At 41.7% G+C, this 15,475-nt stretch overlaps 1 protein-coding gene across 1 annotated transcript in view; it reads left to right on the top strand.

Annotated features, from left to right (window-relative positions):
* brf1a (BRF1 general transcription factor IIIB subunit a) overlaps positions 1-14,753 on the top strand; it is a 135,227-nt gene extending 120,474 nt beyond the window's left edge. Inside the window, exons 18-19 of the mRNA XM_080870635.1 lie at positions 8,837-8,996; positions 12,406-14,753. Coding sequence (XP_080726761.1) covers positions 8,837-8,996; positions 12,406-12,443 — 198 coding nt within the window. The 3' untranslated portion in view covers positions 12,444-14,753. The remainder of the gene's footprint in view (positions 1-8,836; positions 8,997-12,405) is intronic.
* Positions 14,754-15,475: the final 722 nt, after the last annotated feature.

The following is a 15,475-nucleotide window of genomic DNA, read 5'->3' as shown; positions in this document are numbered from 1 at the left end:
CTCTCTTTTCACAGCTTTTTCCGTGTTTCTCTTTTTTAACCACTCTGTAGAGAAGCAGCAGGAGTTTGACTTGACGTGCAGGGTTTGGGAAGTAAAAATGTCAGTTTTTTTTTTTTTTTTTTTATAGTTGAGATCAGCTGACTGACAGTCGGACCATTTACAGGATTATGTGGATGAGAAATTCTGTCAGTGGAATCATAAGTATAAAATGTGAGCTCCTCCATTAGAAAATACCTGGTTTTAGAGCAGCGCGTCTCGGCTCCTGGCAGTTCCATCTCCTCACTCCTTGCTGTGGCCTGCGAGTAGCAGAACTGTTGATGATTGGTAATTGCCGAGGAATATCCCGGGTTAGAAGATCCACAGTGTTGTTGGGATTTAACACCAAAGACTGACCCACATCAGAATTTAAGTAGTGAGTTAATGAGCTCATAGGAACTGACTTGGTACTTGTTGGAGAAACCCTTGTTTGCAAGCACAGCGGTAGGAGCTTTCTTGTTGTTGATCACCAGGTTTGCAAACATCTCAGGAGAGATTTTGGTCGTCTCCTCTTTACTGAAACTCTGTCCTTTAAGCTTCTTGGCTGCTGCTAGCCACATCAAAGTTTCAGCTCCCTCCACAGATTATCTACAGTGGGGCAAAAAAGTATTTAGTCAGCCACCGATTGTGCAAGTTCCCCCACCTAAAATGATGACAGAGGTCAGTAATTTGCACCAGAGGTACACTTCAACTGTGAGAGACAGAATGTGAAAAAAAAATCCATGAATCCACATGGTAGGATTTGTAAAGAATTTATTCGTAAATCAGGGTGGAAAATAAGTATTTGGTCAATAACAAAAATACAACTCAATACTTTGTAACATAACCTTTGTTGGCAATAACAGAGGTCAAACGTTTACTATAGGTCTTTACCAGGTTTGCACACACAGTAGCTGGTATTTTGGCCCATTCCTCCATGCAGATCTTCTCGAGAGCAGTGATGTTTTGGGGCTGTCGCCGAGCAACACGGACTTTCAACTCCCGCCACAGATTTTCTATGGGGTTGAGGTCTGGAGACTGGCTAGGCCACTCCAGGACTTTCAAATGCTTCTTACGGAGCCACTCCTTTGTTGCCCGGGCGGTGTGTTTTGGATCATTGTCATGTTGGAAGACCCAGCCTCGTTTCATCTTCAAAGTTCTCACTGATGGAAGGAGGTTTTGGCTCAAAATCTCACGATACATGGCCCCATTCATTCTGTCCTTAACACGGATCAGTCGTCCTGTCCCCTTGGCAGAAAAACAGCCCCATAGCATGATGTTTCCACCCCCATGCTTCACAGTAGGTATGGTGTTCTTGGGATGCAACTCAGTATTCTTCTTCCTCCAAACACGACGAGTTGAGTTTATACCAAAAAGTTCTACTTTGGTTTCATCTGACCACATGACATTCTCCCAATCCTCTGCTGTATCATCCATGTGCTCTCTGGCAAACTTCAGACGGGCCTGGACATGCACTGGCTTCAGCAGCGGAACACGTCTGGCACTGCGGGATGTGATTCCCTGCCGTTGTAGTGTGTTACTGATGGTGACCTTTGTTACTTTGGTCCCAGCTCTCTGGAGGTCATTCACCAGGTCCCCCCGTGTGGTTCTGGGATCTTTGCTCACCGTTCTCATGATCATTTTGACCCCACGGGATGAGATCTTGCGTGGAGCCCCAGATCGAGGGAGATTATCAGTGGTCTTGTATGTCTTCCATTTTCTGATGATTGCTCCCACAGTTGATTTTTTCACACCAAGCTGCTTGCCTATTGTAGATTCACTCTTCCCAGTCTGGTGCAGGTCTACAATACTTTTCCTGGTGTCCTTCGAAAGCTCTTTGGTCTTGGCCATGGCGGAGTTTGGAGTCTGACTGTTTGAGGCTGTGGACAGGTGTCTTTTATACAGATGAGTTCAAACAGGTGCCATTCATACAGGTAACGAGTGGGGGACAGAAAAGCTTCTTACAGAAGACGTTACAGGTCTGTGAGAGCCAGAGATTTTCCTTGTTCGAGGTGACCAAATACTTATTTTCCACCCTAATTTTCGAATAAATTCTTTACAAATCCTACCATGTGGATTCATGGATTTTTTTTTCACATTCTGTCTCTCACAGTTGAAGTGTACCTCTGGTGCAAATTACTGACCTCTGTCATCATTTTAGGTGGGGGAACTTGCACAATCGGTGGCTGACTAAATACTTTTTTGCCCCACTGTATAGTACCGAGTCTGGAGACATGCTAGGCCACTCCATAACCTTAATGTGCTTCTTTAGCCACTTCTTTTTTGCCTTTGCATTATATTTTGGGTCATCGTCATGCTGGAAGACCCGTCCATGACCCATCTTCAGTGTTCTGGCTGAGGGAAGGTGGCTCTCGTTCAAGACTTTATGGTACGTGGCCCCGCGCCTTGGCCAATCTATGCGGTGCAGCCATCCTGTACACTTAGCAGTGTGTGTTACCAGTGGTGTTCTTAGTGACTGTGGTCCCAACTGCCTTCAGGTCATTAACAAGCTCCAACCGTGTAGTTCTGTGCTGATCCACCACCTTTCTCATGATCATCCTCACATCAAGATCATGCATGGAGCTCCAGAGCGAGGGGGGCTGATGGTCATTTTTATATTTCTTCCATTTCCATGCCGTTCAGGCATCGTGCAGGCCGACGATCTTGTCCCTGACGTCCTTTTGGGATGGAACTGGGATGGATAAACTGTTTCTTTGGACAAGTGTGCTTTATACATGCAACGAGCTGAGATCAGGTACTCCTGATCTCAGCTCGTTGCTCGTTGCATTAATTGATAGATGGTAGTCGTCACATGGTAGTGTCAGAATTCTTCCTGGTATTCACGTATTTCACTCAAAGTCACGCAAATCACTTTGTAACTTTTATGTAATGTGTGTTTTGTATTTTTTAATTTATTTTTTGGTTGATATTCTGTGTCCATTAACATAAAACTACAATCAAAGCTAGAAACTGTTCATTTGTTTGGAAGTGAGCAAACTTATAAATTCAGCAGGGGGTCAAATACTTGTAACTGTATAAAAAGCTCTGTAATATTTTTGGCTGAAAAAAAAGAAACACTATTATTATTTTTGTCCAACTTTTAAGATTATTTAGCAAACATGTTATTGAGATTGATGTTAAATAAAACACTTCTGTTAAGAAACCAGCAGTAAACACAGTCACACATGCTGTTGAGAGAGTGCATGCTGGTTTGTGTCCCATATTTGAAGACTTTATAGAAATAAAGTGAAGTTATTTAATGTGGAGAAAAAAACAACCCAAAAAGCTTTTGAGTGAATTTGTCATATTTGTGGCTCTTGTGGTGTTAATGATGTTAAAAACAACTAAGTTGAGGGGAATTAACGATATCACTGAAACTGTAAGTTGCCGTTAAAACTTGGTGAAAAACATGCCAGCGAATCATCTGCTTTTTAAAATCTCCCAACTTTTCTTTTCCCCCCCAAGTCCTGCAAATCTCTGCCTGCTTTCTCTTTCCTCATCTCTTCCCGTTATTGCCTCACTCTGCTGCTGTCCTCTTTTTTCCCATCGCTCTTCTTTTCATATTTCCTCTCTTTCCTCCACATTCCTTCCAATCCCTTCGTCTCCCCCCTCTCCTCTCCTCCTCACAGCCTTTGTCTCCCTCGCCATCATGTGCTGCTGGCAGCCCTGAATAGAGTAGCTCAGGGAGCTCAGGCTCTGTCAGCTAGGAAGAAAACATTGCCACAAGGGGCTGGGTCAACAAGGCTTGTTACTTAGCAACCCCCCCTCACCTTCCCTTGGGAACTGGAAGCAAACGGCCGTCGCCATTGGCTGCGGCTGCTCATAGCTCGCAGCTCATGTTATGTAATGTTGGCATTTGATTCCAGCAACAGGGCCAGATTGAAAAGCGATGTGTTCTTTGAGCTCTACTTGCCAACCTGTTCTGTTTCTGTTCGTTGCCTTACAGTAACCAATTTCCATCACCCTCTCCAGCGACCCAGCAATTAGTCTGTACAGTTTTTCCTTTTTTTAAAGCCAGTCGAGGGAGGAAATGATCAGTTTACTACAGAGAACTTGAAACTGGCGCAGCTGTTCTTCTCTGCCCTTTCCCCTATTTGTCTACTCATGTTTAGGCTGAGCATCAGGCTGGAGGAGGCAGAAGGCAGCGCAGTTAAGAGATGTGGGGATTTTCAAAGAAGCTTAGAAATCTCAAAAGGGTGATGAGGTCACAGGAGGAAGGGCTTTGAGCTGTGCACAGCCTCGCTGGTGTTGCAGATATAGCCTGCTTATGCAAGCAATGATTTTGGCAAGTGATGGCCGAATGTATTTGAAGTATTCTCAATGAAGCTTTCCGGACAGCGATAAAGTTCATGATGTGCACCAATTTTAGCTCATCCTGCAGAAACACAGCGACCTGCTCCCTCACCCCAGGAAAACACCTTTACTGTGATAAAATTGATGCAGAAAGATGAAAATATGCAAAACCTCTGCTTGATCGGCATGGTTGTGGCTCAGAGCGAGCTGTCTACCAATGAGAAGATCAATGGTTACTTCAGTCTGTGTGTTGAAGTATCGTTGGGCATGATAGTGAACCCCAATTTGATTGGGTGAATGAGACTTGTAGTAAAAAGAGCTTTAAGTGCTCAGTTAGAGTAAATAGGACTATAAAAGTATCCGTCCATTTACCCTTCCTTTACCCATCCACACTAATTCACACATGGATGCTAATAATGCAAACAAATTTAAGTGGTCTATTAAATGTCATTAACCTGGATACTCTCAGTCTAACAAACAATTATAAAGTTTTGATTGTTGAGCGACTGATTGTTTGTAGGATCTTGCTGTGTGATCCGATCCAGCTGATGAGCCACTGTAGCTCAAATTACCAATAACGTTAATGCTGGTAGTGACAGGAAGTCGTCAGAATACAGAGTGGATTGCAGTTTGTTGTATGTGGGGCTGCATAGCTGCAGACCAGGACCAACACATTATTAGGCAGCTGGTCATAATGTTAGGCCTGATCAGTGTAGTGTTACACATTCTCCATGCCATGTGCACTAATGCACCTTTACACAAAAACAAGCATTAATACGAGGTAACTTTTGAACTAAGTATCGTTAAAAGTTTCACATTTTTATAGACCTCAGTCCACTCCACACATGAAGTGATTTCCACTACAAAGTCATGATTGTATCCATTGTCCATGGCTGGACCAAGGAATGTTTTTTTGTTTTGTCCCTTGCATACATGAATTTCTCTAGAATCTCGGAATCTGTTAATGATGAAATCTGCAAATTGATTGTACAATAATAATCTGAAGAATCTGCACATGCAGTTCATCAAGGAGCGGTAAACTCCTGCCCTTCTTTACTTCAGAACAACTGAGCGTGTCTCAAACGCTCTTTTTAAATTCAAGCATGTTACTAATTGGTGGAATTATTCGTAAGATGTTCCATGTTTTCTCCATCTGTTCTCAGCATTGCACAGCTTTTTCCTTCTCTTTCTTTCTTTGTGGTCCCAGCCCAACTTTGAAATGTGTCCATTTTTCTAAAAATAATTAAATAGCTCTGACTAAATGTCTGCAACTTGATTAAATTCAGTTACAGAATTTGCAAGTCATGGAATTAATTTTTGGTTACTTTTTAGAAAGCTTTGCTACTATTTTGGAAACGGGGATGTAGATGTAGTGGCTGGCATTATCCAGAACTCTTATTCCACACTGTGGTTTGTTCCCTTTAACTCTTTTTTTCCCCTGCTGTCTTGTGCATGAGTAACTCCAGGCTATCAGATGTCTACATCTTCACACCAATAAAACCTTCTGAGCGCTCGTATTCCCCGGTTGCTTTCTCGCTCCTAACAACCAATTCCCTTGTTAGAGGGCTGAAGCTTAAAGTAAGCTAAAATAGTAGATATTCGACCGCTGGAGAGCTTGCTTTGAACATGCAACATGATATTTGTAGTGGAACATTATCTCTGTGTAATTATGAGCAGCAGTGCTGAATAGTTCACACCAACACAAAGAAACTTCGTGTCTGTCCCTCGCCACAGCTTCCTCTCCTCTCATCCTGACCCATTTAACAGCTCTCACCTCCTAATTAGTCTGGAGCACCGTTTTTATGTCGTTATGTTTTCTTTTTAATTATTTTTTTATTTCCCCCACATTATGACTGCTGTTCAGCGGCAGCTAATGAGCTGGTGAGGTTAAAGCCAGCTGGTTTCCACTGTGAGGAATAAGAGGAAACAAAAGAGAAGCAGAGAAGGGAAAGGAAGGGATAGCAGAATGTTTTTGCACTGGATTTATTTATTTTTTAATTTATTGTACAATCATTTGGTATTTATCCAAATCTGAGGATGGAAAAAGCACAAGTCTAAGCCAAGAGAAGAAGCAGTGCATAAAGGAACAATCGGAGAGATGGAAAAAGCGAGAAAGGATGTGGGTAGAATTATTATTATTATTTTAAATGAAGCAAAACAGACGAGATGTGAAATAAAAGAAAGGTGGGAGGAAAGCAAGGAAGGATGGAGGAGGAAATGAAAATTGAAGGGGGAGAAAGAAGGCAGGAATGAAAGGCCCAGCAGGAACTCCTACAGGTTTTAGCCGAGGAGAAAAGAAATATCTCTCCGTCACACTGTGGACCCTCCACCGGCCTCTGCTCCAGCTTTATAATTAGCCCTGGCTCAAAGGAAGGCAATAATGTGTAGGTTCCCTTGTAGCTGCAGTTATACAACTGCATGAGTTCCCTCTAAACAACATTTTTTTTATTTTAAAGACATTTGCAGCAAAAAAGCGAGACTTGAGTTTAGACGTTGTATTATTGTCTAGGTTATGGCAGGCTGGAAAGCAGAAAAAAATATAATACCCATGCACATCTGGCCTCCCTGGTGCAATAGTCTGTTTGATATCTGTACTTTTCATCACTAAGCAAAATAAATAAAACTCAGATTGGAGTGAAGATGTGATTGTTCAGAATGAGACTGGAGGTACTCCAGTGTTTTCCAAGGGGAAATTTTCTTTGTCTTACAGGGTTGAATATATCGACACGGAGCGTAGTATGTGTACCGGAGTTTAATTTGTTTCTACTACCGTAGGGTCATTTTGACACACTGACATCAGCGACATGAAGCTGTATACCAAACATCTGGACCAAGTCATCACTTAACTTCCAGTGGTTGGTGGCTTATTAGGTATGGATGGACGAAGCAGAGGTTCCCCTGCTGGACCGTGGTCAGCACGTTTTAATATCCAGTTGTGTTTTCTGCTCGTAACTTTTCTTATTTTCCTAAATGCTGCAGCTTTGTTTTCAGTTTGGTTGGTTTTGCTTGAGTTTCATCTGTTTGCAAGTGCTGCTTGTTGAAGCTTGAAAAGCCACCATAAACTGCAGTTCTGCTTATCCAGCTACAACAGGAAGCTTAAAAAGTTGTTTTTTAACTCTTGCCTCATGCACAAAAAGCAAAAATCAATAACAGCCATTCTCCATAAATGCACTGATCAACCATTACCTGCCTAACACTGTGCAGCTCCCTGTCATACCTCTGGGCGTGTCTGCATCCCAGTATAGCAGGACAATGTTGGCAGCAGAATGGCTCCTTTGCATTGAGAGGTGGGGACTTGATCTTGAGCAGGAATGTCAAATTCATTTTACATGACAACAAACTTAGAAGTCCAAAATGTGCCCACTTTCACATTGTTCAAAGACATCCAGTGGGCCATATTGGAACCCTTTTAGGGGCAATTTTGGCCCACAGACCTTAGGTTTGACACCGCTATTCTAGAGCATTCCACGAATGCTTGGAAGTAGGATCTGGTGGCTTTTTCCCAGTGTTACTTGGGTTAACCTTGAGTAGTGTTTGTTCTGCTGGAGGAGACTGCTGCTGTCAGGGAGTGCTGAGTGCAGTTTACAGTTTATACATATTTAATCTCTGGTTTGATTTGTTTTCCTTTTTTTGAGTGGGGTTGCTTGATGGGTCATGAAGGCAGACAGCTCTACATTTGTACTGCTGACATTTGTTTCATCATCGATTCCACACCTGGAAAATGGTCCCCTCAGAGTCCTTTCCTTCCACCGAGTCCTTTTTTTTTTCCCACCTATACCACTTGTTTACTTTCTCCTGCTGCTGCCGTCACGCTGCCTACATTTCCTGCAGTTTCAGGTGGGTTGATTTCTGATCAAAAACAACTCTGTTTTTGTCTCCCAGCGTGCGACTGGAAAGACTCCGCCGGTTCAGAGTCACCTGCAGTTGCCCTCGAGGGGAATTTATCACATCTATGCACAAAACATGTGACAGCTCAACCCAGACAATGTGAAAAGCAGTGAAAAAAAAAAGAAAGGGCACTCTAATTACATTTTTGTCCCTCATGCTCACCCTTAGCCCTTCACTTTTAATTTCACAGGCTTCTGTTTTTTTATGAACTTTGAAGGGTGTTTTTACCCCGAGGCTCTGATTAATCTCTCATCCTTTCATATGATACCGAGTGCAGTGTAGACTATGCAGATTTAAAAAAAAAAAAAAAAAGGCAGAATCTAAAATGAGGTAATAACTTGTTGTAAGATAAGGTTGTGGTCGCGCTCCGATGCTGTATTTAGTCATATGTGGAGAAGTGCGGCAAATGAAACCTCTCACCACGGCGCGTACCCTCCACCTGCCCTGCAGCTCCACACCTCCACACCATCACAGATACTACGCTGTTTGTTATTTTTTCATTTTTAAAGGAAGTGGGGCATACGAGATCAGATCTGGCTTAGATTTCCCGAGGGCGAACTTGTGTCCTGCCGAGGAAAATATTAAAAATACTCAACGATGCATGTCTGCTCACAAGCAACAATATTTCCTGTTTGTACAGATCGGCAGCTCCAACCCCCTGCCGCTGCCCGTTGAAGCCCCTGCCAGCGGGGTGGTGGTGGAGAGCGGGCCAGTTGTGTATGACGACGTCCCCGGTGATGAGGAAGAGGATGAGGAGGACGAGACTTGTGTCAGTGCCTTGGAGATGCTGGGCAGCAATGGTGGGTTTAACCTGTCTGCTATCTTCTGACTGAAATGTGTAGGCTGACTGAGGCTACAGCTTTCTGCATAAAGAACCTATTTAATATCCAAAAGTAACAAATCCAACTACATTTTATTTTCATGCACACCTTTCTGGTTGAACAGTTTCATCTTTTGAGCATTAGTATGATTTCATTTGGCTTCTTGATGAAAGCAAATCCATGCTGTACCACATCGCTTTTGTCTAAGTATATGTTCGTTGAGTATGTTAAGGAGCTCAGGTATCTCTGGGTTTTATTCACAAGTGACAGAAGAAACGAGCCGGAGATTTACAGGCTGTTGCTGGACTTTGAGGTAAAGCGGTGTGAGTGAAAAACCTCGGCGATAGCCTGAGCTGGGTAGTGACAGAATGATGAGATCGTCAATACAAAGGGCAGAAATGAGCTTTCCCCACGGGCCGTCGGGGTTCGGCCTTAACAATAGGTGGAGGAGCTTGGTCACTCGAGAGGGTCTCAGAGTAGAGCTGGCACTCCTCTGCATCAAAGCAGGCATTTAAGGTGCTTTGGGCCTCCTGGATGCTTCCTAGAGGAAGTGTTTCAGGCACGTCCAGCCGGGAGGAGACCCCAGGTGGCTGGAGTAAGGAGGTCTGGTTACCTCACAGGCATGAAATAGTGATTATAATCACATAAAACTATTGTCTGAGTAAATGACTCAGTTACTGTTGTCTCCATTTACTACGTCTGAGTAACTTTTTGCAGCTTTTTAGCTTTAAGTCAACACATCGTCACAATAAAGATGCATGCCTCTAACCACTTTGTGTAGTTTGCTCTGCTGCATCTATGCTAACAATAACTTTCACATTAAAAATGTTTTTGGTTAATTGTTGAGAATAACTTAATGAGAAATCACACTGAACTGATAAAAAGCGAATTAAAGTCAGGAGCCAGGCGGCTCTGTAAACATGGAGGGAAATGATGAAATGCTGATGGAAGTGAGAATTCCTCAGTGCAATTTCTCATCTTAACGTTTGACTCTAGTTGACACTTTGAGTGGCAGACTGCTTTGTCACTTCTCAGTAAGACTAAATGTGTCTGGACTGTGAAACAGTTGGAATCGTTTTTTTCTTTCTTTTAATGAATCTGTCTCTCTGGGTCTTGGCTCTCTTTCTGCTCGGACTCCCGGCACGTTTTAATGAGCCCTCGGTAAGATTACATTTCTTCGCTTTATGTCTCAGGCTGTTAAACTTTAAGGTCTGACTCTGCTGCAGTAAAAAAAGTCCTGAGCTGTTTAATTGATTCCTGTAGGGGGGCTCTTTGTTTATTCTTGGCCAGAAGGTCAGGGTCAGCCTTGTCCAGCCTCTGAAGCTGGACGAGGCTGGGGGCTCAACGTGGGGACGTTGAGCCAAATGAATGCACTGAAGATGACACCAGAAACCAAAATGGTTTCGTTCCAGGCTTCAAACATGTTGATTAGGGCTGCTCGATTATGGCAAAAATGATAATCACGATTATTTTCACTGAAATTGAGATCTCGATTATTTGACGATATTTATTTAACCCTTTAAGACCTACTATAGAACCAAGTCCGCCAGAGCTTATATTATTTTTTTACATGTTGTAGTGCCATTTATGGGAGCATTTCAAGTTGCTATACAACTGTTATAGCCCATATTTTAATAATATGTATGCATTAAGTCCATAGTAACTACATTAATTGCAAAAAAGTGCAATAAACTACAAAAAAAATTTTAAAATAGTTTTTGTTTGTTTTTTTACATTACTTGGAGAAATTTAAGAGGTTTATCCCTCAAAACTTTAAATACAAAAAAGTTGCAAAAAATAGTTTACAACAGGAAATTTATTTTGAGTGTGTTCATAGTTTTATTTTGGAGATACACCAATTTTTATATACTGCAGGAAAAACAAAAAAACAATCCTATGATGCAAATTGCAAAGAAAACAGCAGGTGCATCAAAATAAACTATTTCCAGCAGTGCAATTCGAGTTCTAAGCATCCCAGAAACTATTCAGAAAAGTCAAACATGACCAGTATAGGCTTTTAAGGCCTACAAGTAAAAAACTACATTTCCGTGAAAATGACGTCACTTCCGGTTTCGGCCAGGAAATGGCGGACATGTGATAGTTCGCGCTGACGTCTGTTTCACGGTGGGAAGTGTTAAGAACAGCTGATCGGCGAAGCGTGTTTCTGGAATATTATGCTTTTGTTCCTGCAAGCGCTTTTTATGCAATTTTTGCAAAGCTTTTTGTGGAAGGAAACCGTGACCGAGGACAAGCTGATGGCATCAGATGTAAGTACAACTCCTCCGGTTTCATATGCAAAACAAATTATTGCGCTAGCTTACGCGGTTCCGGTTCTACAGGGATTTAAAAATAGTTACACAAAACGGAGCGTGCTGCTCTGACCGGCTTTAAAGGGTTAACAATGACTTTAAAAAATAATATAAAATAGTGTGCAACACCACTGAAGTTTTTTTTTACCTCTCTTTTCAACCAACAGCAGTCACTCTCCTCTCCAAATAACTTCTGCTTAGCTTTCCGAGCTTCCCTCGGGCCCTCTTAATCAGCGGTCTCCAACCTTTTTTGCGCCACGACCGGTTTATGCCCGACAATATTTTCACGGACCGGCCTTTAAGGTGTCGCGGATAATCGGCTCAGTCATTTTTAATGATCGTTGAAAGCCCAGATCGTAATCGTGATTAAAATTCGATTAATTGAGCAGCCCTAATGTTGATTTTTACATTTTGATGTAGAAGTCACTAGAGAATGCCTTCTTTTAGAGCCAGCCTCAAGTGGTCATTAGAGGAACTGCAATTTTTGTTACCAAACTTTTTCTTGATCTTTTACTTCCACTTACCTTTTTACGCTGAAACTTATGTCTCTAATCTGAATGGGTTGGACAAAAAATGAGGTTGCAACCTCAGTGTTAAAGTTCAAACTGTCATAAAAGTTGTATTTTTGCCAGAGCAGTGTTGCCGGAAGAGTAGCATTAGCAGTAGAAGAAATTAAAACTTGGCTGTTCGCAGAGTTTCGGCACACACCAGGAAGTCTTTATGGATGAGCATGCATCTCGGAGGCTGCTGCAGAAGTTCAATCATTTCATTCTGACTAGAGATACCACCAGCTGACTGCAGTTTCCCAGAGATCTGAGAACATTTTATTTACTTGCATCTCAGAAATCCATTTTGGCTCCAGGCCATTAGGATAAGAAAGGAAGGGAAGGATTCCCTGTTGTTATGCAAAATATACGGTCCAAATAAAGTTCCTTTATACGTCTTCATTAAAATCTTACCAACTTGTCTCCACTGACACATTTTATGTGATTTTCAGAGTGCGTACCGCAGATTTCAACACCAAGTCATCATTCTTCATTCAGTGTATCTAAACCCTCTATTTCTCCCCCACCCTCCAGATTACGGCTGTGACGGAGATTACGACGATGGATTCTAGCGGCAGTCCCTCTCGGTTGCTATCCTCAACTAGTGTGGACAGTTTTGAATTCCCAAAAGAATCAAATGTTTACTACGGGACACTAAGTGGCTGCAGCTACAGATGGTGGAAGCTGTAATGGCGAGCTGAATGGGAAATTCCCATCAGGAATAAATGTGTGCGAATAAATAATAATTAAGCTCCTCATTCCATTTGGTGTCCCAGCTGGACTGACCTGGGAAGACATACTTACTGAATGCTACCAGAGATGGTTAGGTGGAAGTGAGTGGTGCATATGTATTTATCAGTGCAGGACACTGGCAGACTGTAGTGCTCACACTGCGCAATCAAGGGTTGTGCTTCCAGTAAGAACTGGCTTAGATATTTGGGCTAAAGCAGAGGACCTGCAGCAACTTGTAAATGAATCAAATGAATCAATGAAGTCAAAAGGTTCTTCTGATTTGTAAGCTGGTAGACACTTGCCAGCACTTGCTTGCTTGTTTTGCCTGACAGTGAAACTGGACGTCCTTGACTTCAGTCAGTTCGGCTGATAGTACAGTGAACAGATTCGTGGATACATTAACTGCAGTAGAAGGACAGCTAGTCTACGCTTGAATGCATTGTAAAGACCAGTCAGAGCATTAAACCACTAACTTCCAGGGCCTACCAAAACCACTCTACCTGTCAGGATATGGGCATCAAACCTCTGAGTTAATCTTGAGGTGTTTGGTGGTAACTTTAAATGCTGCTGGAACAACAGTCGTGAATGTAGACCCGTTATAAAAAGTTGTAACTACTTTACCTAAACTGAGCCCAGTTTGAAAAGTGTGTTTCTCCTGACCTGCAAATACCAAAGCAGCGGTGATGTTGAATGGATGAATGTTCACAAATGAGTCCCTCAGATGTTATAACACAGCAAAAATAAACGGATCACTGCATAACCTAGTCTGCTTAAAGCTACACTTTGAATTCTTAACACTTGACCGCGCGTCACTTCCTCTCAACTATAGCATCCTTGGAAAAACAAGCAGGTAGCGTGAGATCAATCATCAGTATTTGCCAAGCTAACATCGGTTTTCTGAATGCCTTATCGATTTAGCAGACAGACGCGTGCTGTCTGCTTAAACCCAGTATTACATACACGTTGCCTTCAATATGTTTGAGCTAGGTTATGGGTTATGTGCGAGTAAGGATGTCATTTTAATTTAAAATGGAGTTGGTTAAAGGAATACAATATTTGGATTTGTTTTGATTTTGCTGTCGATTTGGTTTGTACTTGTCTTAATTATTTATTGATTTATTTGGTTATCTATAATTAACGCATGAGATGGTATCATCTGATTTTCCTTGTATTCCTTATTCCTGTTGCAGACTACAGAGGTATTTCTGCAAGATTATATTTTCCAAATGAATAAGGGAGTTCAGCCAGAGTGACGTCTGGTTTTTTTTGGGTTTTTTTTTAATGAATTTTGTGTTGAAATGATGAGTGAAGCAGACTGTGGCCTTTTCACTGTATCCACATAACAGTATTTAATGATGCATCCTGGTTCACCCTGACTGATTGCTGCTGCTGCTGCTGCTGAGTCTTCATGTTACATCTGCCTAATGTTGTGTACCTTTACTGCTGCAGTAAAAATGCACTAAATGGATCCAAAAATGTTTTTTGTTTTGTTTTTTTGTCTGGTTTTTGAGAAATGTCAAGTGACGATGTAAATGCTTTCTCCACATCGCATCTGCTGTTTCTGTCCTGAGATGTTCTTTGAGTCCACTGTGTTCCCTCCATAATACAGTCATTATTTTTGTCATTTTGCCTTTCTACACTACAATGGATTTGTCTTTCAGCCTTTTAAATTAAAGGAATGAACAAAATATTTCACTAACCACTTAAAATTAGAGCTGGTTTTCACAGGCTCAAACGTATCTGGACTAATGTTTGATGAACACATTCATGGAAAAATGTGTTTGTAATTTTGTCATTATTTCATGACAAACTTAGGAAATAAAACTCTATGGTATAATCCAAAAATTTGCGTTGAAATTAATAAATGTTTGTGAGAACATATGCATACAGTACATACAGTTGAAGTGAAGCAAATGTTTTGAATGTCCACAAAACACGGCTTACCTCAAGATGCAAAAATCTGATCTCCAGAAAGATAAGACTGCTAGAAAATACATTTTAAAAGAGTCTTGTGCAATGATGGAACAAGCTTCTTTGGACAGATGAAATCAAAATGAACTTGCACCAACGTGTGATGAAGGAGTAGTTCATGATCCACAGTACACCACATCATCTGCCAAACATAGAATAACTGTGATCTGCGTGCTTTCATTTCCAGTATTTATTGATGCTATGAATAAAGTGATCTCTAAACTTCAGAAACAGTGAGAGCTTCATTGTTCAAATGAATGACCCAAAACATACAGCATGCATGCCTTTAACTCACTGCAGTCAAACCTGAAGGCAGACAGATCCACAAAGAGCAACAACTAAAGGTGGCTGGAGTAAAAACCCAGGTCGTGTTCAGACCTGAAAACAGTATAAAGTTTCTATCTTAATGACATGTTTGCATAACATTGTGCAACAGCATGCAGCAGACATGCTGTTGAGGTGTTTTTCTGTTGGATAACGTCTGAAACGCCCACCAACCCGCAGCAACCTCAAAAACACAGCTGTGCATACAGGGGATTATTGCTTGAGGAACTTAATGGTGGTAAACAGCCCTGTTTTGCTACCTTTGGGTGACCTGGTGACTTTCAAAAGTTCCAGACTACAACAAAAAATTAATTGTTAACGAACAGATGACCATATGCCTGGCATTACTGTCTGTTGGTGTTTGAGGAGCCTTGCTAACATGCAGTTGTGGTCACATGTTTAAATACACTCATCGTGAGAATTTGGGGATTCTTATGATTCCTTTTTTCCAGCATTTATCTTTAATGACTTTAAATAACAAGAATTGTTTCAGCTTTCTGTAATCTACACAGGGTCACTTGCACTTTGGCCGGGCACCTTCTGTTACCATCAATATTTGACCACTCTTCTTACCAGA

This window comes from Rhamphochromis sp. 'chilingali' (assembly GCF_963969265.1).
Source record: "Rhamphochromis sp. 'chilingali' genome assembly, chromosome: 21".
NCBI lineage: Eukaryota > Metazoa > Chordata > Actinopteri > Cichliformes > Cichlidae > Rhamphochromis > Rhamphochromis sp. 'chilingali'.
The sequence above is the reverse complement of the archived record's forward strand: the minus strand, read 5'-3'. Positions and strand labels throughout refer to the sequence as shown.